Below are 26,591 nucleotides of genomic sequence, written 5' to 3' on the forward strand. Positions count from 1 at the left end.
TAATAGGCTATATTCTTTGCTCTATTTTTATACTCTTAGTAGGTCTCCTGTTTAGCGTTTAGGCATAGCAGCGCTACTGCTATAAATGAACCCTCTTCTCGCTCTACTAATCTTGTTACTATATTAATCTTCTACTTCTAGTGTTCTTGTTTCTCGGCTTACTAGCGTACTAACAAACAGGTAGAAGTCCTTCTCAATTTGCTATAGTACGCTAACGATAGCTTAATTAATAAATCTATAGATAGAAGCGAAGGATAAAGAGCTGCTAAGTTAGGTCGATTAAGCTACTTTCCGCTAAAGCACGCTAGTAAAAGTGCTTAATACAATAACGAGCACTTCTAGCGGTAGATCCTTCGGCGCTAGGTTCTCGACAACGGCCTCGTACGAATATATATTCGTTAGTATGTTCGGCAGCGCCGCGGTATTGCTAAGACTGTTTTTAGCGAAGTCGGCTACTTAGTATGTAATGCTACTATCGTAGAGAGGTTTCTAATAAAGACAATATACGTAGAATTTACCTATAGCACGGTATACTACGTACTATAGCTAAATGCTACGTATGTCGATCGGATAATAAGGCTTATACTAAACGCGGCTTAGATCTGTCTTCGGTAGAGGCGTTTAATATTCTTATCGTACTAGCGTTCTGTATACGTATATATATATCGAAGCAATCTCTCGAGAGTGCGGAGATAGCGGCATTTGCCTATAGTATAGTAAATTGCGTACTATATATAAATGCCGCTATCTCCGCCCTCTTAGACTAATATTATTTCTTCTTTCGCTTAGGCTTTAACTTGTTTACTAAATATCGACATTTAGAACAATGTCGGTTAGCTCTTCGGCGCGCTATTACTATTAGCAACAACATTATTATTAATCTCCTCCGCTCTGCTAGCTCGATCTTCGTCGTCTTTAGTAAAAGCGCTATATCTAAATGTATTTGCTACTACTTTCGTATTTATTAATCTTATAGTATCGTTATAACGACGAAGTATTAGGAGAATATAGTATCTTTATAGTTAAGGCGGCTATTAGCAGGCGGTATATACGCGTAAGCGCTATAGGCTCTCGAGTATTATAAATTAGCGCTTCGTTTGTTTATTTGCTTATTTATTCGTTTATTTGTTTACTATCGTTGCCGAAGTAGTAGAATATAGACTATTCTATAGGAGTAGGAGCTAAAGAGAACAATTTTTGTAAATAATATAGTTGCTATAGTAACTAACCTTAGGGTTACTAGGGTTGCGCTAGGGTTATATAGCCCTTAGGAGAATAATAAAAGATCTCGAGTAAACAGGCTATTTAGAACAACTTTGCATTCGGACTTAGGGTTTGTAACCCTAACCCTAACCCTGCTAGGGTTACTAACCCGGAGGAGCGATATATACATCGTTAAGATCGTCTCTTCTCGCTCGTTAACGTAGTATAGGTCTCGTTGTCTAGAAGTTACTAAATCTGCGTCCGTCTACTAGCAGCGGCGATACTCGGCGGCTTAGTAGCGCTTAAAAGGTAGATCGAATACTATATAAGAAGGGTTATATTAGCAGGTAGATAGGGTAGTAGTAAATTAGTATAGTATTCGATAGAGATCTAAAAGAAGAGGGAGAAAGGTAGGCTAGTTAGCCTAACGCTAAGCGCTAAGCCCTACCTAAGGCATTAGGACCCTAGCTTTACTCGGCCTAGTTACATGCTAATTACGTATAGCCTCTAATATACGCTTCCCTTCTAAAGGCCGCGCCCTCGTAGCCTGTCTATATTCTAATCTAATCTCCGCTACCGCTAACTTAGTAAATTAACTAAGCTATTTAGCTACGCTAAATTAAACGCTTAACTACCTAATTATGTAACTATATTAAACCTTACCTTTAATATAATACAATGTTTAACTCTAACTACGCTATCCTTATATATAATAAAGTAATATATAACTATAAGAATTAAGGACTATCGACTAATTATAATACGAGCGCGCCTTCCCTACTATAATAGATAGGCGTACGAGGTATTGCAGCCCTGCCTCCGTTCTAAGTAATGTCGTACCGAGTTCTTTGCGTCTACTCTTAAAAGACCTAGCAATGTCCGCTTCCGAGGGTTGTTCTTATCGTTACGAGGGCTATTATTTACTATCGTAGTTTTACTAGCCCTAATTAGTTAGGTTTAGCAGCCTTCAAGTATTAATCTTATTTTATCTTTTTAGAAAAAACACAGCTCGTCTAGTTTCTATAGGTAAAGGCTATTATAAGTGTAGTAGTAGAGGTTTGCCTCGCTTAAAGGGTCGGAAAGATTAAGGAGTAACTTATTATCTATAAGATCGACCCCGGCTAGCTTAGCTCTATAGTTTTGCCCTTAGTTAGTCTATTAGTCGCTCCGTCTTTTAGGCGGCTTAAAGTTTTAACTTAGCCTTAAAGTTTTAATTAAACCTTTAACATAGCTATTCTTTTAATTTAACCGGTATAGTACGCTCTAGCTCGTAGTATAAGTAAGATTGTCTTCGTAGGCATAGTAATAATAGCAAGTAACGTTAATAATAGCGGTGCTAGCCGTCTTAGCGCCAACTTTACCTTGCTTCTAATCTCCTTCTTTAACTAACAACAAACTAGTAATACCGTTACTAATATAGGCGCGCGCGCTATCTTCTAATATACCGTTATTCGTACGCGCGCGTCCTCGTCGATTGCCTAGGCCTCGAGGCCTCGATAGAATAAAGGAACAAGAGGTAGAGTCTTTAAAAGAGCAGTAACTAATTAATTGACGCGTCGTAGCACGCCTAGTATAGTCTTATTGTCCTAGTTTGCCGGCCTCTAATTAGTTAGCTAATAGCACCCCGGGGGTAGCATTAATCCTAGGCCTTAATAGTAACATTATAAGCTTTTAGTCTTCTTCTTGTTCTTTACGCTAGTCTAATACTTATCTAATAACTCGGTTATGTTCTTAAAGGAACCTTTAGTTTCCTACGAGTCCTATTTAGGCGAATAGCCTTACTATCTTAATAGGTACTCCTTCTTGCCTTTTTTAGTCCGGTGCTGTAGGATACGTTCTATAGACTACAGCTCTTTACTATTAGCTAGTATGTCCTCGGATTTAGTAGGCGCCTTATTCCCTTCGCGTAGGTAGTACGGCTTAAGGAGGAATTTACGTACTATAGGCAATTGTGTCTATCCGGATTGATATAGGTCCCGATTTAGTCTATCGTTAGTTACCCGTATGCTCGATATCGTTTACCGACAGCGGCGGCAAGATAAATAGCGATGCCGTACTAGTATAATATATTAGCCGTAAAGGGTTGCTATTAAAGAAGGAGAGAAGGTTACTAGGGAAGAAATATACTTATATATAGCATATTCTAGCCTAGTCGCTCGTGATTATAGGATTCGCGGCGGTCTATCGCCTAGTAAATAAAAGCAATTGCCTATAGTATACTAAAATGTATACTATAGGCAATTGTATACATTCCGGTATACGATATATATATAACGACTACGCGAAAATAGAAAATAATATAACTCTATTAACGCCTGTCTACCTGCTATTAGATTAGTCGTTCTTATATATTATTCTCGTCGTGTTCCTTGCTACTATAGTATTACTTAGACCCGACGACCTTCTTATTGTCTGCCCGTAGCCGAAGCCTTCTTAGTAACGAAGACGTTGCCTTAGCGACTGTAATTAAGTCTCTACGAGAAAGGCTAGGTCTTAAATGCGGTCGTACCTTATCGACCGCAGTGTCTTAATTAGCTATAGTACTTCCCTCTCGCTAATACTATGTCTTAGATAGTTGTTCTTAGTCCTAGAACTGTTCTTAGAGCTGCTACTAGAGTTAATTATCTTAATTAAGCATCTGTTCGCTCTCTTCTTCTTCTTATATAGTCGTAAAGGACGGGTTAGGCTACGTCTCGTTATACCTATTAGTAGTCGACTAGGAACGAATAGGTATAGTTATCTCGGCCGTCGGTGTAGCTAGTTAGGTAGATGTCTCTAGAACTGGCGCAGTTGCTTAAGTAGATATCTTCGGGAGTAGCGAGGTCTCCCGGAGTAGCGAGAACCGCTTAAATATAAGCGGTGCGCGATAGAGCGGATATAGATCGCCGTTATTTCGTAACCTAGTAATGCAGTTCTCGCAGAAATAGTATGCGGCTTTAGGGCACGCTATACGAATACGCCGGCGTCTGCTAAGGTTAAACAAGTTAAAACAGACATAGCAGGTATTGTCTAGGGCAGACGATAGAGGTAGCAAGGTGCTGCCTATATGTTCTATATCCTATTCTATAGCCTATATCGACTATTGCTTTGTCGACTATTGCTTAGACTATAACTAATCCTTACGAGGCTTTAATAGCCGGAAGATAGGCGTTTTCTTCGGTATATAACTGTTAGCGCCTCCTATAGAGTTACTACTTGTCGCCTATCTATATACTATACGCTTATTCGGAGACATATTATCGTCGCTAACTACGATTACTTCTTCGTTCTAGCTATATTAACGTAGTAGGAGTTCCTAACTCGCTAGGCGTTTTAACGGACGACTTGTAGCTAGTAGATAGTATAAAGGGCTAATTCCTATCCGATTTGTAGCCTTCTACTATACCGTTAGTCGGCTCTCGTCGATAGCTTTCTAGAGTTCTTCTTATTCGTCGTCGTCTATAAAGTCTATAAAGTCTGCTATAGGCGGTCTAGTTTGATATTCCTTATCTATTATACTAGTAGGTAGTTAGATAGGCGGTAGCATCTTAAACTGCCGTAGCGATAGCGAAGGAGGGTGCTACGGTTAAGGGTCGTCGGCATTGTTATAACCTCCGAAGAACTCGGATAGGCTCTTTAGGCTCGATGCTAGCGATAGATCGCGCTCCGCTAGCTTAGAAGTTGCAAGCTTCTTCTACTTTTCTTTATATAGATTAGATAGTCGATTAGTGTTTCGTTCGGCGTTCGTATACGTTAACCTATATAGATTAATATTAAATGTCGTACGCTTAGGGGTCTGCTTAGCAGAGAATAACTAGAACAGATCCTAGAAGTTGCTATATTCTAGGATAGACAGCTTAATACGTACTAGCTCCTTGTTCTTTCTAAGCCTACGAGCAAGACAGTGTTCCTAATAGTCTAGGGAGAGGACTTCTACTACTCGATAATCCTTATATACTAGCCGGCGCTAGAACTAGTCCGGACGATCGTCTGCTGCCTTAAATTCTACTAGAAATGTATTTAAGGGCAGACTCTAGTTAAACTCGAATAGATAGTTAGCCTCGCTATATGTTAGGAGTTAGATCGGTATGTCTTAGCCTCTATCCTCGACGACAATGTCGTATATCTAGCCTTTAAAAGAAACCTATATTAGCGCCTTAATAGGCACGTCTTTAGTCGCTTTGTCTTTGCCCTTACCCTTAGTATTCTTGCCTACGGTACCTATGCCCTTAGATGCTTTAGCTAACCTATCCTCGCTGCCGGAAGAATCGCCGCTAGAGCTCGAGTCGACGGGGATAGGCTTCTTATACGTCTTGCCCTTCTTCTTTAGTATGCCTCTCGGTATATCTTTATAGAGAGGGTTATAGGCGGCATTTAGGATCTTGCGTTTCTTCGGCTTCTCTTTTGCTTTCTTCTATACTATAGCTATACCTGCGTTCTTAAAGGTGCCTAAGTCCCTATATATATAACCGCCTTAGAGAATAGTAGATATAGTAGCGGCGACTAGATTGTTATCGTTGTCGCTATCGGACTGTTTAGTTAGAAGTTCTGCCCTATAATACGAGCAGAACCTGTCGCTATCCTTGTAGCGGGCGCTACATTTTAGGCAGTAAATACGAGACATTAAATACGGCGAAGAACTAGGTGCTTACTTAGTTGCTAATTGCTTACTTAGTTGCTAATTGCTTGCTTAGTTGCCGATTGCGCTAATATACTTAGACGAAGAGAAGGAGCGGATAGAGGAAGAGGGTAGGCATTATACTATACTTCTATCTCCTATATAGATAGCGCGTAATAGCGACGAAGGCGCTAATTGATTGCAACGTAGGCTTAGTCTCGACTAGTAATTAGTAGCGATCTATAATAGGCGTCGACGAAGGAATATAGCAAAAGCTTCTTAAATCAATCTAGCGGCTTATTAGTAGCGCTAAATATAGCCTTTAACCGATCCGATAGCTACAATTCCGCCCTATTACGAGAAGGCCGCTAGAACTCGTCTAGTATTAGAGCTAATCTAGTAGCTATATATGCTTAAATAGTACGCCGAAGGGCGAGGAATGCCTCGATATATAGCTTTTAAGACCCGCGAGTAGTACTACGCTTAGTGCTACGAATTTCGCGTAGGTAACTAAGCGCTTCGAGGACGTCTTAATAGAACGTTAATATTACTAGCGGCAGGTAGGCCTTAAGATCGAATTTATCGTAGCGGTCTATCTACCCTTAAATCTATAGATGCTCGGCATATACTAGCTTGCGTTAGTCTTGCGCACTATTACCGAAGATCTCCGGATAGTAATAGAGCAACTCTAGCACTCTAGTATAGTAGGTTTCCGTATCGGCGTTATATCGTATAGCGTAGGTGTTCTAGTCTTCGACAAATTCGGCAACCGTAGATCGAATAACAGGTATATAGACGGCAAGGAAAGCGATACGATCGTAGGCACGATCCGGATTATAGAGTCCCTAGGCCTTAATCTTGTTAAAGTAATCTCTCTAGGTATTTAGAGCCTACTTTACGAGTTTACTGTTCTAGTGCTCTACGGTGTTGTTGCCTTTGCTTGTTATATACTAGAAGCAGTCCGAAAAATCTAGATCTCGGCCCTCGAAGAGCTTACGTAGCTCGAGGTATGCGTCCGCTATTATAGGAGTCTCTACGCAATATGTTAGTAGTAGAATAGATTCTGCGGTATTTCGTATAGCACACTAGATTATGTGCTATAGGAAATTGCCTTAAACGCCGGATAGCTTACTAATACCTATATCGGATCGGACGACCCTCGGTTAATACCTACGACTAACGACTGTCTAGAGGTACTATGTGCTACCTATAACTTGTTAGTACGGTCCGCAGAGCCTTATCCTCTTCCGGACAGCTAGCTAGGGGCTAGATAGGGGTGTTTTGTATATAGAATCGCCTGTTTCTTCCTAAATTGCTACTATAGATAAAGAATAATTAACTATTCAAGCCTCGTACGCGTATTCTAATTGCTTTTGACCCTTCTAACCGCTATAACTATAACAATAGCGCTAAGACCGACACGTACGACTGCTAGCAAGCTACTAGTGCGATTAGACTAAGAAGCTAGCAAGAAGAAGAAGGTGGACTAGAGTCTCGAGAAGCCTATTAGTCCGCCGCTAATTAGACGAGGTGCTAGTACGACTCGGTAGGCAAAAGGTAGTACTAAGAGTAGGTCAACTGCCGGCAAGAATAGTAAAGCGACTGCCGTCGAAGAGCCTAACCTAATCGCTAGTCCCTCGGCTATATAAAGCAAGGAGACCGCTATAGTACTAGCAGAGGAGCTGCTACCTAATATAGGTAATACTTCCTCTACTATAGCTTCTATATCCTCCTCTTTTAACGCTACGCAGGAGGCAGAAGCCGCTACTAGCAGCGTCGCTATACTCGCTACTAGCAACGCTCTAATAACTTAACCTAGCTCTTTCTTAGACGAGACCTTCTATTATAAAGGACAGTAGACGCTCTTTAATACGACGAAGAAGGGCGCGGCGCGGACAATAGCGTATAAACCGGTAAAGTTCTTATCGGCGAGCGATAAGGAGGGTTAGAATAGCTATACGTAGGCGGCGAAGATAGCGAAGTTGTATAGAATAGCGGCTATTAACCGAGTCGTTATTCGTGCTAGAGCGGACGGTTAGAAGAGCGCTTTTACTAGCGATTAGCACTAAGCTAGAGATAATAAGATTAATAGCGATAAGGTCTATACTAACGCTCTCGAGGTCGCGAAAGGCCTTGTCCTTACCTCGCGGAAGAATGTATTTATTAATATAGACTTTATAACTAAACCTAAAGCAACAGTAGCGGCTAGACCTTTAGGTAGTAGCAAGAAGCTACCGGCTTCTAATCCAACCTCAATTTAGCTTACTAACGCCGGCGTTGTAATAGCTAAACTCGAGACTTAGAAGCGATACGACTATTGGATTATCCGTGACTTTCTATGTAGTACGAAGGACTATAGCAATTATATAAAGGCGGGTAAGTATGCGTACTAGCGTAACCGGAAGCTAAAGGACTATAGTAAGAACTACTTTCTATTCTTCGAGGCGGCTATAATTAAGGGCTATAAAGCGATCGCTTCTAGTAAATAGAAGGTTAATAAGCAAACCGGCGTTCTCGAGGATAGGTTGCTAGTAAGGTTAGAAATTAAGCTAATAAAGAGGAAGGTCGAGAATAAGATATAGAAGACTACTATCCGGAAGATAAGAGGTCGCCGCTATAGTAGTAACGAAGACGACTCGCCTCGTAAACTAGCCGTTAGAAGTAGTAGAATTTAGCCGATTATCTATAATAACTTTAGTAAGGACCTTAGTCGCATTCTAGATAGCAAACTGCGCGGCAGTAGCCTTATTGCTAGTATACTAAGTCGGACACCTGCTCGAGCTCTAGTTAAGGCTAGTTAGCGTAATGCTAGACTGCTATACAATATCATTTAGTACGAGAAGCTAACGGTAGAATTCTTCGACTAAGTTGCCCTTTACCGCGATTTCTAGGATTATAACTATCTACGGCCTTATATTACCTATTTCGTCGGCGTAGGCTAGACGCTAGAGACTATCTGCAATCTAACAAAGGACGATTGGCCGGCGGCACTTAGCTAGGTAGATAGAATACGATTAAAACTAAAGAAGGCTATCGTCGAGTTTATAAGGAAGAAACAGGATAAGGTTATAGCGGCGGAAGCTGCCGCTACTAAAGAAGGAGAGAACTTCTAAGAACTTTAACTTCCTTCCTATACTAATCTTTGCATAATTATAACATATATAAACTTGTAATAAGCGGGAGATTCTTGCGGTAGAAGCACTTATTTAGCCTATATATAATTAATTAATATTATGCGTTAGTTGTAGTGCAATACAAGCAATAGGCAAGGCTAGCGTTCGTATATATTCTTTATACCTCTACTATGCGGCGCTTGCCGCACGCTAATAACGCCTAGTTATATTACTCGAAATCGTTAAAATCGACCTCTTCTTCCTCGTCTTCTATATTATCTTCTTTATATAACGCACATAGCGCTTCTACGTCGTTAAGCACCGGCGGCTCGTTGTTCTAAGCCTACTATATCTATCGGGACTCTTCTAGATCGAGTGCTAGCATATTTTAAGCGTTACTAGCTGTCGACTCGAATTAGGAAGCGTCGTACGGCAAATCTACCCTATCGACATTATATCTAGCATTAGCGAATAGCTTACGCGCTCGACGGCCTCGATAGCGGTATAAACAATACAGCAAGTAATCCTAAAAGCTAAAGAACTTCGGAATCTGATCTCTGTGTCTTTTAATAGTCTTCTTTAGCAGATTGAAGCTGCCTTTAATAGGATTCAAATTAGGCGAATACGGCGGCAAGTACTCGAGTCGGTATCTAGTATCGAGAATCGCCTACTTAATCCTTAATCTATAGTAAATACTAGCATTGTCTATAACAAAGATTATCGGCGGTCCTTCTTCGAGGCATAGAAGCACCTGCTTAGTAATCTAGGTATAGAAGCGGTTACTATTAATTGATCCTTAGTATATATAGGTATATAGCAAATAGCTATAGACCGTAAAAGCCGGCAATATACTCTACCTTACTTCTCGCTTCGCATATTAGATATCTACGTATATAATACCTCTTAGACTCTATCTATACTTCCGCTAACCTGTCTTCTAATTGCTAGTAGTCTCGTCGATAAAGACTAGTCGATCTACCGGCTATTTAGCGCACCTAATCGTCTACAAAGCCCTTAAGAATAGGTTACGTTCCTTCGCCGACCGCTTAACTCCGTTCGAGTATAGGCGTGTTTCTTTAACACTTTGCCGATTAGAGAAGGACGAAGCTTAACCGCACTACTACTACCTTCATTTATAGGGCGTAGCCTTACAAACTCGTCTTAAAGAGCTTGGATTATCTCTATAAAGTAAGCGTCCGGTCGGTCGTCGAGATACCTAAGGAGAAACTCTTCTTCGGCTACTAGAAGTAGGCTATTCGAATAGCTACGCCGAGTGCCTGTATTCTCGGTATATAAGGCTCTAAATAAGCGCTATTTCTCTTAATAACGATATACTGAACGGACTAATATTAGAAGCTTTGTAAAGGCGTATATCTCCTTAGTAGATAGCCCTTTAGAAAAGAGGTTAATTAGTTAGCCTTACTAGTCGCGATTAATACGAGCCTTCTTTACTATTGTAATAACACCTCGGAAGGGCCTATACTACTAAATTGTCGACAATACGATATCTACGATATACTAGAGAATCTAGGCTTCCGACAGAGGTCTAAAGAGCAGCTTTTAGTAGAAAAATAGGTGTATGTATGCTTGCTAAGCCCCTGCGGAGGTATAGGGCTCTCCCCGCAATTACTAACAAGTTATAGGCAGCATATAGTATTGCTTGAAAGTAGAAAACTTAGTCTTTGCGAGGTTGCCGATATAGTACTATATAATTATCCGGGAGAAGACATCGATACAAACGTAGATCTAGATACCGAAGAAGGCCTTAAACTTGTAGTACGCATCTACTAACTAGACATTATTAGGACTAATAGCTTTACGACAACTATGCGCTAGCTGAAATCGCGGTTTATAGAGTCGGCGCGCTATAAACGGTATCTTATCGAGGCTGCGGGCGATCTTGTAAATCCGGTCTCTAGAATATAATTAGTATACTACTTGTAGGGAGAGTCTAGGGCTTTATTTATCTATAGTATATAGACGTTATGCTATAGGAAAATTCAAGCCTAAATTGTATTACTATTCGTGTATACAGTTATACTAGATAGATAGCGTATAGAGAGATAGGAAGCCGCTATATAGGTCTAGTACCTGTCCTTTAGGTATCGCGAACATTGTCCTTTAAAGGATATATAAGTGCGACTTGTTAAATAGATACGCTCTAGCTTCGAGGTACCGGCATCGATAGGCGGCCTATCTCTAGCAGATATTAGGTCTCTCTAGCGATATTAGTGCTGTTTTAGCTATAGCACTAATGCACTATACTACAGCTAAATCTAGTGCAAACTTAATAAAGAATGTTTATACTAACCTACCGATAAAATAGTTCTTCCTCCGCAGATATCTTATAATAGCTCGATATCCCCTATCGTACTTAACGCTAGAAGCAATTACGGTCTTAAGAATACGTTTAATCGCTTTATAAAGTGCTCTTTTGTTTTTAGGCGCTATCCTTCGTATAAGACCTATTCTCCGCCGTAGGCGCTAGTATTGCTATATCGTTATTTTAAAGCCTTTAGTACGTAGTATATCTACTGTCTTCTTGTCGCCTAGGCTATAATATCGCTAGAAGTTGTTCTTAATATATGTCTAGAGACTCTCTGTCTCCGCGACCGGCCTACTAATAAGAGAAATGCCCTATTCTAAGTAACGATCTTTTAATAGACGCTCTTCGATAGTAATACTAGCTTCTTCTATAATACGGGCACGTAATATCGAATAGGTACGAGGGTTCTCGGTACTTACGATCTACTAGACAAGGGGACGATGTTCGTCGATGTTAATTCTCGGAGGCATTGCTTTTGCTATAGTACGCGTCGATATTGCTATAGCACGCGTCGATTTTGCTATAGCACGCGATAGTCTTAGTCTGCTATAGCGTATAGTTTCTCGTATCGTTTTTGCTATAGTATAGTAGCGCGAATTTGCTATAGTATAGTATCTCGGTTTTCCTATAGTATAGTAATAGTAACGCAGATTCGATATCGCCTAGCGTAAGAGAGGACGAATAATTAAGTATATAGTTTAGAGAAGGAGATTAAGTATTATAAAGATCCTACGGAATTACGTATGTTCTAAAAGCGAAAGTCGGTAATAATATTGTTTTCGGTATAGTATACAAATTAGGTGCTATAGCGAAATATTCTATACTACGGCTTCGTAGAGGGGAAATACGATAAACGCGAGATATCGAGAAATACGAGATACTAAGAAACACGATATATCGAGGAATACGAGAGAATAGAAATCGCTAGGTTCTAAGAAACCGGAAATCGCGAGGTTTCGGCCTATTCGTCTAGTGCTACGATTAGGCTACCGCTATAATAGCAGCACTGTTAGCCGGCCGTAGACTCGCTAATTGTTTAGCTTATTAGCAAGCTAACTACTTCTTAATAGCGTCGTAACCGAGCTAGTAACGGGGAAGAGAGGCTTGCGTCCCCGGCTACGTTAGCTATATACTAACGATCTACGCTGCTTCTATATAGTAGCTTTCGACGCTATAGCTAGTAATAGAGTCTACTAACCTGTAGATAGTGTATACGCTCTGTAATACACTATATATACGAGTCTTTTAGGCGAGCTCGTTATGTCTATATAAGGCGGAGTTATCGGAATCCCGATATCCTACCTACAACCCGCCAAGTTGCTTAATATTGCTCGGATATCCTAGTATTCGGGCATAGCCGATGTGTATACACTGGTGTACACCAGTGCATTATACAGTGTACATAGTCCGGATCTTGAGGAGAGTGTAAACCCACATCCATGGCCCATGGCCTACGGGTCTTCCGTTTTCGTCCTGATGGCCCGTAAGGTCTCGGAGATCACTGCGAGTTAGACAGCCCGTTGAAGAGCTGTTCAATACCCTACATACACAGTAGTGCACTGAGAATTTGCCGAGAATCTTCAAAGCTTCTTCTAGCTGGACCTCACAACCATACTGGCTCAACACACGGTGCTAGCATTTCACTCGATTATTTCCAGCTGAAGCCAAGGCCTGGCCTTCAAGGCAAAGTCTACCAAGTTGAAACGTCAGGATTGACCAGCAGAATCCTGTGGAACTTCAATATATCGGTACGACCAAACGACCGGAGCAGTGAAAAGACCCTATAAAAGTACCGAGTCGAGTCTTTGTGGCCATTTCCATCGACTTGGTGGCTCAAACGTCGCGGAAGCTAGGAGATCAGGATCGCCATTCATTCGTTCACATGAAAACTTCTCCTTGTGGGAAACGCACGCGACATGACTCCGCCAATTGCTTGTACTGTAAAAGAGGGGAGTCGAAGTGGCCCGCTGTCACTAACTACGCTCCACCAACGAGAAGCTGGAAGCGGCTTCTGATTGCAGCAACTTGAGCCTGCAGTGGGTTTGACGCCTCCGACACTAGCTGAGCTTGTCACCTATGTTCCTGCTATCTGCACAGCGCGACTGTCTGACCAGCTCCTTGTGCAGGCTCATCACAGATCTTGAACAAGGCTCCGCATCTATTTTGCAGCCAATACATTGCCACATGTCCCGGTCCTGCTTTGCTTCCATTTATTCTGTACACACACTCATAACAGCACGTCCATACCGGGCGGCAATTCTTCGACCTTGTTCGAGAATTTTCCATTCAAAACACTGCGCGCGCGCGAAAGAAGGCACATCGCTCGGCAGCTGCACCAACAACAGCATCCTCGAGACTCTGGGCTGTGGGGGTGAAATACGAGCAAATAAACGGACGCAATACTACTCTGTCAAAGAACACGAGAATCGATCACGCCAGCCATGTGTTTCAAGAACAATCTCAAATGGGAGCGCTGTGGACATTATACAGTCGTGACAGAAGCGTGTCAGGAAGCTCGGAGGCGCAACCCACCTGCGTTGTGCAAAACAGTCCATGCACCGAAGGCAACGATGATTCCTTCATCAAGCGGATTCTGTCCTGATCAAACGAAGCATCTCGGACAGAAAGCATCCTCACCGACGCACATGCCCACGTACGGCTAAGCATGATCAGGGGATATCGACTGAGCGAGCATTCATCACATTTGCATTTCAATGCCGTTTCTTATCGATCGTCCGTTAGAGCCACGGACGAAGGAACGAGGGGTTCGCCACGACCAGGTGGCGTTGGCCTGGAACAGATTGGAGAGCGTATATTGCTGCAGTACAGACTATCGGCTGGCGAGACGGGAACTTCTCGTTCAATCGCAATTTGATGGCGTTAGCTGAAGGACGTAATGATCGAGATCTCATGGCCAAAACGTGTAAAGATCAACGCTTTTGCTTGCAGGTGCCTTGCCAAATGCTCTCAGCGAGAATTTCCGGGCCGACCAATACATGCAGTAAGGAGCATGAAGAAATGCGCATCAATCGAGTAGAACGTGTCGATCGTCAAAGGATCCTGCAGTATAGAATGTGCCGCTCATGTCGGTATTGGAGGGCTGTGAGAGAGATGAAGATGGCGGAGCCGGTCCTGCTTATCTGCATATGAGGAGCTGGTTGAGGAGTTGTAGAAGGTTTTGGAGTAAGCATCGTCCGCTCCGTATGTCAATTCTTCCCAGGATTGTGACGCACATCGACGTTATCCGCAAAAGATGATTTGTACGTAACTTTGCATCTTGGCAGCCGCGTCCTCGTGGAGAGCACTGCAAAATAACGTCTATGAGGGTAGAGCAAGACGTCAAAGGGTAAATCACGGCAAAAGTGGCTGAACACTCAACTACGGCTGATTCTGTGACATGCGTGCACCTGCAGCTGCAAGCAATGCAGCAAACCACCGTTGTCGCATATGCAAACGACGCCACGTCCGCTGTCACCGGTCGGGGAAGTGCTCTTTGCTTCCTAGCGTGGGTATGTGTGAGTTTCGCTCGTTGCCCGGTGGAGCATGGAGATACACTTCTCGCCTCATAGCGTGTTTGGTCTCGGTAAGCGTGTGAATGTCCACTCTGAGGCCTGCTAATTCGTCTTTTCTTCGGGCAGGCGGTTTCAAAGTCTCTTCATATTCACATCGTCGTGTTCAGTCGTGTAAGGTCACAGCGCTTTCTGAAGCAGGAGACACTGTCAGTGTGACAAAGCCAATCGAAGCGCACCTGAAACTTCTGTGACAGTTCTGTCTGAAAGGTGCATGGCGGGAAGATATGCGAAGGGTCATTTGCGGGACCAAGACTTCGGGTACGGCTCTCATCATTAATGAGATGTAGAGATTCTGTAGTGCTACACAGCCAAGGCAGTGCAGAGGTAGGTTCAAGGACATTTTCCTTAACATCTCGCGAGTCGTATGGCATGCATCTAGCTCAAGAGTATCTCATGAGTAAATTCCGAACCACTTGCAGTCTTCATTCACACTTCGAACCTTGGCGTTTCGACATCTGAGATGGAGTGCATTGATCCAGGGTGCATAGTTTCGCACGCAAAGTCCACTTTGCCTTCACCATCAACAATGACCAGCAATTTCGAAACTGTCGGATGACGACCCGGATCTTTTCGTGCTAGGGGTGGAAAGGGATGCAGGCAGAAACTAGAGCGCTCTGCCATTGATCTCCTGCAACTGACCCGAAACACCACGGTGATCATCATGGAGCTTGAGAGTGCGCCCGCCCAGGCGACAAGAGGCAGGATAGAAATGCTGGCCTATGCCTCTATCCGCGGGCTTTCGTAAACTTGATGCTGTTCATGATGAATCTCTCTTTCCTCTGCAGTGCATGTACGCGAGCTCGAACCAACAAGATACGCCACAAGGCTAGTGAGGTTTCTGCATGACAGCGTCTGCGCACTTGTTTTCGTACTCGCCTATGCGGACTGTTTGGTTGGAGGTGTGAATCCAGTATAGCGGCTAAGCACGTAAGAGGCAGCTTTTGCGCGCATGATAGATTCATCCTGCTGAGATCTCATTCATTGGCCACGCCATCAGACTTTGCCATTCCTGTGGTAGCACGTTTCTGATTGCGTGGATCTCTCGCCGCGCTGTCGTATGCTGGCCGGTATTTCCCAAATACTTCAAGGCATCTGTGTGCCCGACCACGGCGAAAAAGTATGCCAGCGTCACTAGAGCTCTTGGTCTGCCTTCACTGACGAAATCGACAAACTGCCTGGGAACCATGAACGGGAACATGCATATCCAGCGCAGGTTGATGTCTGCAGGCTCACCGGCTAGCACCGCACGCCGGAATGAGCCAATGTAGCTCAGCGCATTCTCGTAGCCTTCACATGTCTCCTGATCCCAAGTGTCGGTAGATGGTATGTCCCGGTTCAGTATGGCGCCGAATTCGCGCTGCATATCAGCATCAAACGTCACATTTGCCTGCCAGATGTTGGCGGTAGTGTCCATCAAAACTTTGAGCCCCGTGCCTTCGCTGACGGCTTCAGGAGGAGGCAAGACGGTGAATGCGCCTCTTCCAACCTCTAGCCAATCTGCCGGTGGTGAGTATGGTTCCAAAGGGCGCTCCTGGAGCATAGCAAGCGAGTTCATTGATATCAATAGTGCTGCGAATGCGACCGCATCGGTGTTGGAATTGTCCAGATCCGTGATTGCCGCACGCTGTTCGCGAAGTGCCCAAACCCAGTAATTCTCGCGTGCTCGGTAGAGTGCCGCATCATGAGGCCAGCTTCCCAGAAGGTGCGTCGCTGTCATTGTGAACAGCGCGTAGAGAACGTTCTTGTTGGTAAGTGCAACTTGGGGCACCTCCCCATACCAGAGTTCCTTCCAGCTCGGGGGAGATGTCATTCCGAAAGGTCGCGATACATGGAGCATCCAATGATGAAGAAGCCGTAACTCCATATAGCGCCTTTGCTCGGACTCCTCAGTAGCTGAATCCTGTGTGGACCTGGCGATTGTCGGTTGGGCTGGATCTGTGCTTGCATTCGGCGGACTCCCTTGCGAGTGACTTCCTTGAGAGGTCGAATAAGCTGGAGACAATAGAGGCGGTTGTAACGATTTTGGTGCCGTGTTGCGTGTCCTTGTGCGCGCTCGAGTTGGCTCAGGCGTTACATACATGCAATCCAGGCCCAGACGAAGGCATATCGAGCATGCAGGCTGTTTCTCATCGCATTTCACCCTGCGCAGTTTGCAGGTCTGGCAACCATTGCGAGACTTCTTGTGGCCTACTTTGGGCGCCCTGATGCTGAGTCGGCGCATGTCGCTGGATGCCTTGTCAGCTGGCATGGTGCCAGGTCCGTTGCAACAATCCGCAAAGCTAGGGAGGATGATTTTGGTGGACGTCTATCGCTACCGCACACTGCATATTTCTGGCAGCATTTGTGTCGTTGCCGTGGAGATCTTCGAGCTTTTGCGCCGGGATCGAGCGATGTGTCCACTGGGAATTTGCTTCTCTTTCAGCGACGATGAGGACAGGAGTCGCGCTGACTGAGCGGCGGCGGCAGAGTTGCGGGCCGTGTCTCCCGAACACGTGCAGCGCGGCCACAATTGGAACTTACTTTCACCAAGTACACATCTTCAGCCCAGCAGCAGTTTGTTACGCTACCTCCATCATTACACGATGTGTCGGACGAGAGGATCCTGCTCAGCCTGAAGCTGTTTTGACATTCGACGCGCTTGAAATGCATCAGGCGCGACGACAATGTGGCGTTCGCTACGATGACTACAACCCATGATGGAGTATCGCCTCTGATGCTACACATCGCCCGGAGCGCAACGAACCCTCGAACAAATGCTTCTTTGAGGAAGGTTTGAGGAACTTGCATCGTTCAATCTTCGATGGCTTTCAGAACATTCTCTAAGAAACCCGTAGCGCCAAACGCGCCGCCCTCAGTCCGAACCATCTCTACCGCAGCGCGATGTAGATGCTCCTCACTTGCAGCACAGCACTCCTCTACCAGCAAGCAATCCAGAGCTCGGTCATTCGCCTCGCGCATCGTCGTATGCACACAGACATCTGTAGTCACGCCGCAAATGATGAGATTGCGAATGCGCTTGACCCTCAGTAAGAGATCAAAATCTGTGTTCGTGAAGGCGCCTTTTCCTGGCTTGTCAATCACCGGTTCGCCTTGCCGAGGGCACAATTCTTTGACGATTTCGTGTCCTGCCTCGCCACGAACCAGAAGCCGTCCAAGCGGGCCTTCATCGCCTATTCCCAGCCCAGATGGGTTGTTGCGCGACCTGAAAAGCTCCCTAGGCGGAAGATCGGACAGATCGGCTCTATGTCCTTCACGAGTATGGAAGATAGGAAAGCCTTTGGTCCTGCATGAAGCCAAAAGCCTTTTGATGTTCGGAATGATGGCTCTCGTATGTCCTATATCGTATCCTTGGTGAGACAGGTAGCCGCCTTCTTCACAAACTTGGGGTTGAATGTCATCAGAGTCGGCATACTGAAGGGAGGATATGCTTGGCCGTACAATCGCGTTGCATGTCTACGACTACTAGAGCCGTTGTCTGCGGGTTCAGCCGACCGTCATGCGGCCACGCGTAAGGCTCAGCATTGACCTGACGCCCTTTGTCTTGCATTTCGTGTTGATATACACGGTGATGCAGGAGTAGAGGGGCAGAACGGCGGAGGAGAAGCCTTGGCTCGGACTTCGCTTCGGAAAGCTTCCGAAGCGGCTTGTACCAACACTGCTTGCTTGGAGCTGGATCTGCGACATCAAGGTGCAACTTGACAAATTCCTGCACTTCACGGTCTCCAGAGCTATCAACATCGAGCCGCGATGGACCGCAGTCTCGACGAAATCATCGGCGAACGCCCTGAGCGCTCAGTAAGCTTACCAGCCGCTATTCGAGCCGACAGCCAGCGGTCTAACAAGTGCGCAGCGAGGAGGTGGCGGCAGAGGCAGAGGGGGACGAGGTGGCGGAGGCGATCGACGACCAGCGCTGGCGGCGAGAGCGCCATGGAGAGAAGAGTATCCCAGAGACGGCGTGAGAAAGGTCAGATCAAACGGACGCCGACCACAAAGACAGACTATCTGACAGACTGGCTGCCGACAGGTGCTGCTTCCTTCCCTTATACCGTGATATGTCACTTCTAGACGTGACCGATCTTGTCCAAGCCAAATGTTCCATTCTACGGACTCGGCGAACCACGATGGCCATGGTCGACTGGCACAACTACCGCGAAGCAACAGAGCTGACCTGGGCGTCCTGCCTTACAGTACCGACGCGACGAACCCGCAAACATTGACTCGTGAGACTATACCGTCTTCAGAGCACATCGGGCAAGCTAACAATTCCCAGCGACTGGGTCCACGATCGCTTCGAAGACGACCGCTACGATAGGCGCAGCCGCGCTCCAGCCGACGATAGATATGGCGGACGAGATCCTGAATCGTATGTATACCAGTGAACATGCAGTTTGTATCTCCCACTGATTTCATATGAAGCACCGGCAGCAAGCTCCGAGTCGACAACATTCACTACGAGCTGACTGAGGACGATCTGAGGGTACGCATTGAGAAGTTTGAGCTCTGAAGGCGCATGCTGATGGTATCCAGGAACTTTTTGAACGTGTGGGTCCCACCTTGTCCGTGAGGCTCCTGTACGATCGTCAGGATCGCTCGCAAGGGACTGCGTACGTTATCTATGAGGACGAGCGAGACGCGCGCGATGCTCTCCACAAGTTTGACGGACAGAACGCCAATGGCCAACCTATCCGCATTTCGCTCATGCCGAGCGGTCCATCACGAGACGCGCCACCGCGCGGTATTGCGGATCGAATTGAGCGCCAACCACGCAGCATTTTTGATAGAATCACATCAAGCAGGGATGACAGCAGAGATGGTGGTAGAAGACCCAGGCAGCGAAGCGACAGTCCTCGCAAGAGCGATAGGCTAGCCGCCCCAGATGTCGACCGTTACGTCCCTGGACGTGGCTCTCGGTCGCCCATCAGACGCAGAGGCACCCCGCGCGGAGGAGGTCGCAGGCCGGGCGAGCGCAGGGAAGACAGAGGTGGCAGAGGCCCGCGCGAGCCACGAGAGCGGAAGCCGCGGGTCGATGGCGAGGGCAGACCGCTCGTGGGAGGCAGACCAAGGAAGACGGCGGAAGAGCTAGATGCAGAAATGAATGATTACTGGGGCGGTAGCAAAGATGACACACCAGCGGGAAACAGTAGCGCTGCTACCGAAGCCAATGGAGCGTGGAATGGTCGCGCAACCGATGACATCGACATGGACATATAGATGCCATGCAGGAAGACGAAAAGGCGTGTATGGTCAAAGACGACATCACAGGCTCTCGTTAGAAGAATATGTACAAGAAGCATGCTCCGTACTGGCACGCAAAAACAGCACGCTATGCCACGAACGCAGCTACGGCCGCTATACCAATACCAATACCAATGCTCAAGAACGCTCAGAACTCGTCATGTCAACTCCAAAGCCTCAAGTTGCGAAACCAAAGCAGACTCATCAACACCATTGCCAATCACATCTTCCAAATCTAACCAACCCTCACCAACAGCAAACCCTATAAGATCACTCGCAGACCTGACTCCATTCCCACAAATCGCGCCGGGATCCAGCAATTCCTCGACTTTCGACAACACATTCTCCAAATCCCTCGCACGTTTCCAGACCGCACGCTCTTTTCTATTCTTCTTGGGCGGAGCTTTCTTCTTGTTACTCGAAGGCCACTCCAACTGTTCCAGAAGTTTATACAGAACCAGATGTAGCCACACCAGATTCGTCTGAGGATGAAATTGCTCCCAGTCTCGACCCGTGGAGTGTTCTGGATTCCACTTGGCAACAGCGTTGTCAAAGAAGAGAGCTGCTCGCATGTACCGGTAGATCTCGTACTGGTAATCTTCTGTGGCGTCTGCTTCGAAGACCCCGGCTTGAGATGGCGAGGAGAGGTTGGTATATGCGATGCTAGAGTCGGGCATCAGGCAGCGAGAGATTGTGTAGTCTATTATGGTTGTTTCGAGGGATGTGAAGTTGAGTTTGCGGTTGCTGTCGATGTTTTCGGGCAGAGATGTTGAGCGAATGCAGATATTCCCGGCGTGGAGATCTCGATGCTCGAATTCTGCGCCTTCTTCGCCTTTGGCTATCGAGAGGACAGTTTGCCAAAAGATGTCCCAGACTATCCATATGGAGGTGCAGGTCCCTTGTTCAATCAGACGTTCGAGGTCAGAACCTGCGTCTTGCATTTCGATCACGGCCCAGAGTTGATCATCTACATAGCTGGACTTCTTGCCTGGGTCGGGGAAGTGTGATAAGTCCTTGCCCCTGGACTTCTGGCTGGTGTTCCATGTCTTGAAAGCGTCGATGAATGCTGGTGGAGGTCGGCCCTTCAGTATTCGAACATCTCGGAAATTGGTGAAGCCCGGTATAGTGCTCATTCTCTGGAGCACTCGGACTTCTGTCGCAACATCCGACGGATTCGACATGTCTTCGTTCTTAAGTAGTGCCGCCTTTCGTTTTCGTTTATCGAGGGGTAATGTAGTCTCGGGTCTCTGCAGAGGTATGACTTTGAAAACAGATTCGTCCGTGTTGCAGAAGTCGGTGATGTCCTCCAACAGTGACAGACGATAGACTTCGCCAAATGAAGCTTCTGCAATCTTGGTGACTGCGAAGTGCTCCGACAACTCAGATGACCAGGTATCGAAGCACGTCAGAGGATGTGCCGATAGGTCTAGTATTTCCGAGCAATGCTGCTGATATGGACATGTCTCAGCTCTACAGCTCCCGGATTCCTCTTCAAACTCGTGATTATCTTGCTCTGCCATCGCCACGTGTTGGGTGTCCACCGCCTTTTCGCATATGTTGTCGACCGATGGCAGTAGTGCCGGGTCAGGCCTTCCAGCATTTGCTACGCCTTCTGTCGTCTGCAAAGCCTCTTCCTGCTTTGGCAAATGCTCATCGTCGAAGAATATATGCTGGCGTCTCGTGGGGCGAGAGATAGGCTCTGGAACAGCCTCGCCATGTTCGTCGTGTTGCGCACGCTGAGCCCTTCGCCTGGCTCGTGAGTTCCGACATGGCCGCGGATGGCCACGATCATCGAATGTCGTGTGTTGTCTCTGAGAAGCGGCGTTTCCATCTTGGCCGATCTTGTGCTTCTGAACATGCGCTCCTTGCCTCTGTATCCCTGGTTTCTTCGTCCGAGTTTCCTTGGCTGCATTTATGGCCTCAAGCGGTAGCACGACCGAGTTGACCTGTTTCTCTCCCAGAGCCTTTGGCGGTGATCTTCGCGGTATCACTTCATGATCTAATGCGATTGTACTCCGGCCTCTCTTCTTGGCCGCGACAGGCGTAGGTTGCTCGACATTGGAAGAGTTGGGGGCATTCGTTTGGGCTTCTGGGCTGGAGAATGCTGCTCGTGGGTCGTAGATGGCTCGCGTCCGCTTCCCATACACTTGCTGTCGAGTCATCCTGCTACCTCCTCCAATACCCACGCATAAGTCCTCTTGCACTCTGCACAAGCCTTCTCGACTTCAAGTCTTCAACGCGCATTCCACAAATACCTTGTACACAAAACGTCATTTTCGTTGTCAAGGGCAACCGCACCTCGACCTTCACAATCATCTACTCATAAGTCGAGCACGACTTCTCGCCCTCTGAGAAACGGTGCCAAAGACTCACAGACATAGCATTGGACTATCTTTCTCGTGAGATCACTACATTGCCATTCAACTTCCACTAGGTCTCAAGACAGGTGAAGTACTTCGACTTTGAAATCGCTTATTATCCGTGGCTTTGGCGATTCTTGTCTTGGCTCTTCCATCCCCTTTATCTCAGCTTCCTCATCCTTCCATTCTGCTTGACTGCAACATAACGCGGACTGGCCAAGATTTGACGTGGTGGTCGAGATAGAAAGGCGTTCATCTTCCCATCTGCACATCCGCACCATTGCCAAACACCCAACTCTGGGGAGTTTCACGCCGAAATCCGGGAGGCAGGAAATCAAGAATCAGCACGAGCACGAACAAGACACCTAGTCGAAGCATCCAGACAAGTCGACCGGAGACCGTGCCTGCCAACATCGCCAAGAGGATAGAAAAACGCCATGCCTCCCAAGCAAAATACAACGCCGGACCAAGCAGCGCCGCCAAGGAAACCTACGAATTTGACGGCTCTTACTCTACCTTTTGCCTTGGTCCTGTTGGCCGCAGCTGCCTCGACAGTATCTCAGTTGACTCTAGCTCCAGTCTACGGCTCGATTCCTTCAGCGGTAAATCACAGAACAGCAATTCTCGTTTCATTTGCGTTTGGAGCCGGTCTGCAAGGGTATACGATCTCCAAGGACTTCGGAAGCGTCTTAAGATGGCTGGCAGTGTGGTCGTGCTACGTTCCGGTCCTACAGACACTGCTTCTGCCATTTAGTGGAAGGTTGGGACCAGTCTGGGGCCCTGCACTGAATGGAATCCTGAGCTGCCATACAGTCCTTGTGCCATGCGCATATGCCGTGGCTGCAGCACTTGATGGAGCTTATGCCGAGTACTATGGCGGCAATGCCAGATTCGATGGATGGCGCAGATGGCTTGTTTTCATCGTTGTCGGACTTATGTTCATTGAGAATGAGAAGAGAACGTCAGGCCAGCTCACCTGGATCTTCTCTCTGCAGCCAAGAGCCTCCCCAGTACGATTGCAACTCTTCGGAGCAGCGAGCTTCGCACTGATCTCCTTTGTATCATCGGACAAGCTCCCTTCATTCCGCGATGTGTCATTACTATTCCTGGCCACTCCCGCTATTCTGCACGCTGTCTTCTTGAACCCACAAGTCGGGCTTTACGCTCACCCGAATGATGCACTCGCCACCCACAATTGGACTCTAATGGATCGAGCATGGTCGAACACAGGTATGTATATTCCAGCATCCCGCGGGCAAAACTCCCAATCGCCACATTGTCTCTGACGCAATTCTACTAGGATACATTTCCGTCCTTGAAAGCCAGGAGAACAAATATAGAATCCTACGCTGCGACCACTCCCTTCTCGGCGGCGAATGGCTCCTCACCCCAGAACGCGCAAGCAAAGAAGGCTGGCGGGTCAATGAGCCTATCTACTCAGCCTTCGAAATGCTTGAAGCAGTACGCTTAATGCAACCTGCAACGCATGAAACCGCCGTGCCAGACACGTCAGCCGAAGCCCTCGTCATAGGGCTCGGCATTGGAACAGCGCCCAAGGCCATGCTCGGACATGGAATCCATACGACGATCGTCGAGCTTGACCCTGTCGTGCATCGATTCGCAACCGAATACTTTGATCTACCCTCAAATCACACCTCAGTCCTGCGCGACGCAGTCAAGTGGGTCGCCGAGCAGGCAGCAAACATCAAAAACGACCCGGACGAAAAGAGATACGACTACATCATCCACGATGTGTTCACAGGTGGCGCGGAGCCTCTCGCTCTCTTCAATACGAAGTTTCTACGCAACTTGCGTACATTGCTCAAGCCCAAAACGGGCCGCATGGCCATCAACTATGCAGGAGATCTATCCTTGCCGTTAACGCGTCTGGTCCTGAACACCATCGCGAACGCCTTTCGTGCAACGCCAAACCAATGCAAGATTTTCCGTGATGCTCCGCCTGGAAAACACTCCAATAGCAAAATCGCTCAAGACCAGGATTTCTTGAATATGGTCGTCTTCTGCCGTAATAGTGATGACAATGAGAGTAACGCGAATGCAGGCGCCCCTCCTATCTCTTTTCGAGCACCAACTGAAAAGGACTTCTTGGGGAGCTTGAGTAGGCAGCATTATTTACTACCGAGACCTGAGATGGAGATCCCGTTCCCGAGTGTGGATCCTACAGCAAAGCAATTGCTGGAGCCGGGAGACGAGGTTACGTGGGCAAGTGTGCAAGCCGAGAGCGCTCAACGACATTGGCACATCATGCGCAAGGTGCTTCCGGATGCGGTGTGGGAGTTATGGTAGTACATAGTGCGGGATGGTAGGACTCGCCAGCGTCTCTATCAATCTGGGCTCCACAGTGCCAAAGATACGGTTCGATAAGCTAGACTCGCAAGTTTGTACGAGTATGTATAACGCAAACAATCCCCAAGTCATGCTCAGATCATGTCCACCTAGCTGCCGGTCTTCAGGAATTTGTGGCCTTTCTTCTCAGGTGGTTTGTGGTTGTGCGCAGCTTTTTTCTGCCGCGTCTTAATATCATCGCTGTAGCCGTCTTGCTGACAGCATGCGTACTCGTGGACTGTCTGGCAATCCAGAACTTGTCTGATTGACCATCGCTTGTCTGGATTAGGGTGCAGCATGCCCATCACAAAAGTCTTCGTGCCAGGATCATCGAGCATTTTGAACTTCTTGCTGGCGACGAACCCAGGCAAAGGTCGGCCTTTCTTGATCTCTTCATCTGGAAACTTGCGCGCCCAATCGTCCCATGTGCCACAGTAGATGCTGTAATTCTTGCAGTCCGGCGACGCACAGTCCCAAGGATTGCCACCAAAACACAAAGTGAGATAGACGATCGCACAAGACCATACGTCTACAGCGCGTGGATCGTATGGTCCAAGTCTTTGGTAGATCTCAGGTGCCATATACGGCCTGCTTCCAACCCAGCCTGGAGCACATTTTCGTATGGGTTCATTTGCGTCGACGATACTTTGTCGTCTGCACTTTCGCACGCCTGGATGAGCTCCAGCAAAGACTTCGCCTGTGCCGAAGTCCGCGATTTTGAGACAGCCCTCATTTGTGACCAGCAGGTTTTCGGACTTCAAATCTCGGTGAGCAATGCCGCGACTGTGTAGGTAATCCACGCCTCTAACCAATTGTTTCATCATGCAGTTGCGGTCCTCTCGCGATAGGGAGCTGTTGGTTATCAAGTCATTTAGGTCGCCGACTTCACAGTACTGCATGACGTGATACCAAAGGCCGTCCTTGCTGTAGCAGAGTCGGTACGTCTCGACAACGTTTGGATGTTGGCATGCCTTCGAAATCGCGAATTCGGATTTGATCTTTCGCTCGTAGTCGTACTGGCTTTCTTCGTCCGGGTCCCTAGGCCTGAATTCCTTCACGGCGACGACCTTATTCAGCCCATTTCCAGCAGTCCTGCTTTTCATCAACCGCACGACAGCAGCGCCGCCTGAGCCAATTTCCTTTTGGGCGATCCGAGACAAGGTGCTGAAATGCGCGTCCAAAGGTTCTTCATCAACCAGCAACTCGTCCTGAAGCGCCACCGAGAGGCGCCGAGCTTTCGATCCAACGCCGGTATCGACACCTTCGGCATAGTAATCGCCTTCTGCCGCTTTGGAGTAAATGGAAGACCTTCGGCCGTGTGTTGCTGCAGAGCTCGTCCGTCGCGGTCGTGGGCCGGATTGCTCGTCGTAATTTTCGGCCCATTTGATTCCTTTGGCGCTTTTCGTGCCGAGCGGGGTCCGGAGGCCGTCTGGATAGGGCACCTCAGGAAATTGGTCGCTGATTCCCGTTGGTGCGCGCACAACAATACCAGGAGTCTGTTGCTCGTCCTCTGTGTTTGGGGTATTGCCATTGGTGACCGGTGGTGCTTGCACTGGTGGACTTTGTTGTGCAGGCTGCTGGGGTGCTTGGCGGGCGGCTGTAGACGGCCTTGACTGCGGCGGCGACTGCTGCGCGTCTGATGTCGCGCCACTCAAACTGCTTTGTCGTCTGTGATGGCCAAAATGGCGGCTCAAAAATCCAGGTCGCTTGTCATGGCTGGGCGAAGCGACCAGTGCTGATAATCTATTCTGCTTGACGTCTGCCATTCTGCTGTCTATGGATGGTGAGAGCGAAGAGGTAGAGATGGACGAGGAAGGGTAGCTGCTCTCTGCGGGGCGC

At 47.1% G+C, this 26,591-nt stretch overlaps 7 protein-coding genes across 7 annotated transcripts; 3 read left to right on the forward strand and 4 right to left on the reverse strand.

The window, feature by feature from the left end:
* Window positions 1-12,599: 12,599 nt before the first annotated feature.
* Window positions 12,600-14,303, forward strand: MYCFIDRAFT_207292 (uncharacterized protein; the record flags this gene model as incomplete). The annotated part of the gene is made up of 13 exons (XM_007926900.1): window positions 12,600-12,623; window positions 12,659-12,722; window positions 12,752-13,009; window positions 13,042-13,208; window positions 13,270-13,308; window positions 13,337-13,359; window positions 13,389-13,610; window positions 13,664-13,714; window positions 13,750-13,778; window positions 13,804-13,834; window positions 13,868-14,097; window positions 14,124-14,160; window positions 14,189-14,303. The coding sequence occupies 13 exons, from the start codon at window positions 12,600-12,602 to the stop codon at window positions 14,274-14,276; spliced, it is 1,263 nt and encodes a 420-aa protein (XP_007925091.1). The 3' UTR covers window positions 14,277-14,303.
* Window positions 14,304-15,775: 1,472 nt separating this feature from the next.
* On the reverse strand, window positions 15,776-17,008 carry MYCFIDRAFT_119006 (uncharacterized protein; the record flags this gene model as incomplete). Its single annotated transcript, XM_007926901.1, has 2 exons — window positions 15,776-16,721; window positions 16,812-17,008. Coding segments are annotated over 2 exons (1,143 nt in total), but the record flags the coding sequence as incomplete, so codon positions are not given.
* A 585-nt stretch (window positions 17,009-17,593) lies between these two features.
* On the reverse strand, window positions 17,594-18,358 carry MYCFIDRAFT_152694 (uncharacterized protein; the record flags this gene model as incomplete). The annotated part of the gene is made up of 2 exons (XM_007926902.1): window positions 17,594-18,191; window positions 18,250-18,358. The coding sequence occupies 2 exons, from the start codon at window positions 18,356-18,358 to the stop codon at window positions 17,602-17,604; spliced, it is 699 nt and encodes a 232-aa protein (XP_007925093.1). The 3' UTR covers window positions 17,594-17,601.
* Window positions 18,359-18,532: 174 nt separating this feature from the next.
* MYCFIDRAFT_203037 (uncharacterized protein) lies at window positions 18,533-20,189 on the forward strand. The gene is made up of 6 exons (XM_007926903.1): window positions 18,533-18,606; window positions 18,662-18,775; window positions 19,000-19,031; window positions 19,082-19,174; window positions 19,228-19,288; window positions 19,339-20,189. The coding sequence occupies exons 1-6, from the start codon at window positions 18,559-18,561 to the stop codon at window positions 20,020-20,022; spliced, it is 1,032 nt and encodes a 343-aa protein (XP_007925094.1). The 5' UTR covers window positions 18,533-18,558; the 3' UTR covers window positions 20,023-20,189.
* Window positions 19,429-22,820, reverse strand: MYCFIDRAFT_207295 (uncharacterized protein; the record flags this gene model as incomplete). Its single annotated transcript, XM_007926904.1, has 11 exons — window positions 19,429-20,113; window positions 20,144-20,183; window positions 20,215-20,281; window positions 20,321-22,192; window positions 22,233-22,344; window positions 22,382-22,414; window positions 22,456-22,476; window positions 22,508-22,593; window positions 22,620-22,670; window positions 22,703-22,771; window positions 22,799-22,820. The coding sequence occupies 11 exons, from the start codon at window positions 22,818-22,820 to the stop codon at window positions 20,081-20,083; spliced, it is 2,406 nt and encodes an 801-aa protein (XP_007925095.1). The 3' UTR covers window positions 19,429-20,080.
* Window positions 22,821-22,843: 23 nt separating this feature from the next.
* Window positions 22,844-24,919, forward strand: MYCFIDRAFT_152699 (uncharacterized protein; the record flags this gene model as incomplete). Its single annotated transcript, XM_007926905.1, has 2 exons — window positions 22,844-23,636; window positions 23,707-24,919. The coding sequence occupies 2 exons, from the start codon at window positions 22,844-22,846 to the stop codon at window positions 24,711-24,713; spliced, it is 1,800 nt and encodes a 599-aa protein (XP_007925096.1). The 3' UTR covers window positions 24,714-24,919.
* MYCFIDRAFT_152701 (uncharacterized protein) lies at window positions 24,173-26,002 on the reverse strand. The gene has a single exon (XM_007926906.1). It carries the CDS (start codon window positions 25,853-25,855, stop codon window positions 24,863-24,865), a length of 993 nt encoding a protein of 330 aa, XP_007925097.1. The 5' UTR covers window positions 25,856-26,002; the 3' UTR covers window positions 24,173-24,862.
* Window positions 26,003-26,591: the final 589 nt, after the last annotated feature.

Source organism: Pseudocercospora fijiensis (assembly GCF_000340215.1).
Source record: "Pseudocercospora fijiensis CIRAD86 unplaced genomic scaffold MYCFIscaffold_3, whole genome shotgun sequence".
NCBI lineage: Eukaryota > Fungi > Ascomycota > Dothideomycetes > Mycosphaerellales > Mycosphaerellaceae > Pseudocercospora > Pseudocercospora fijiensis.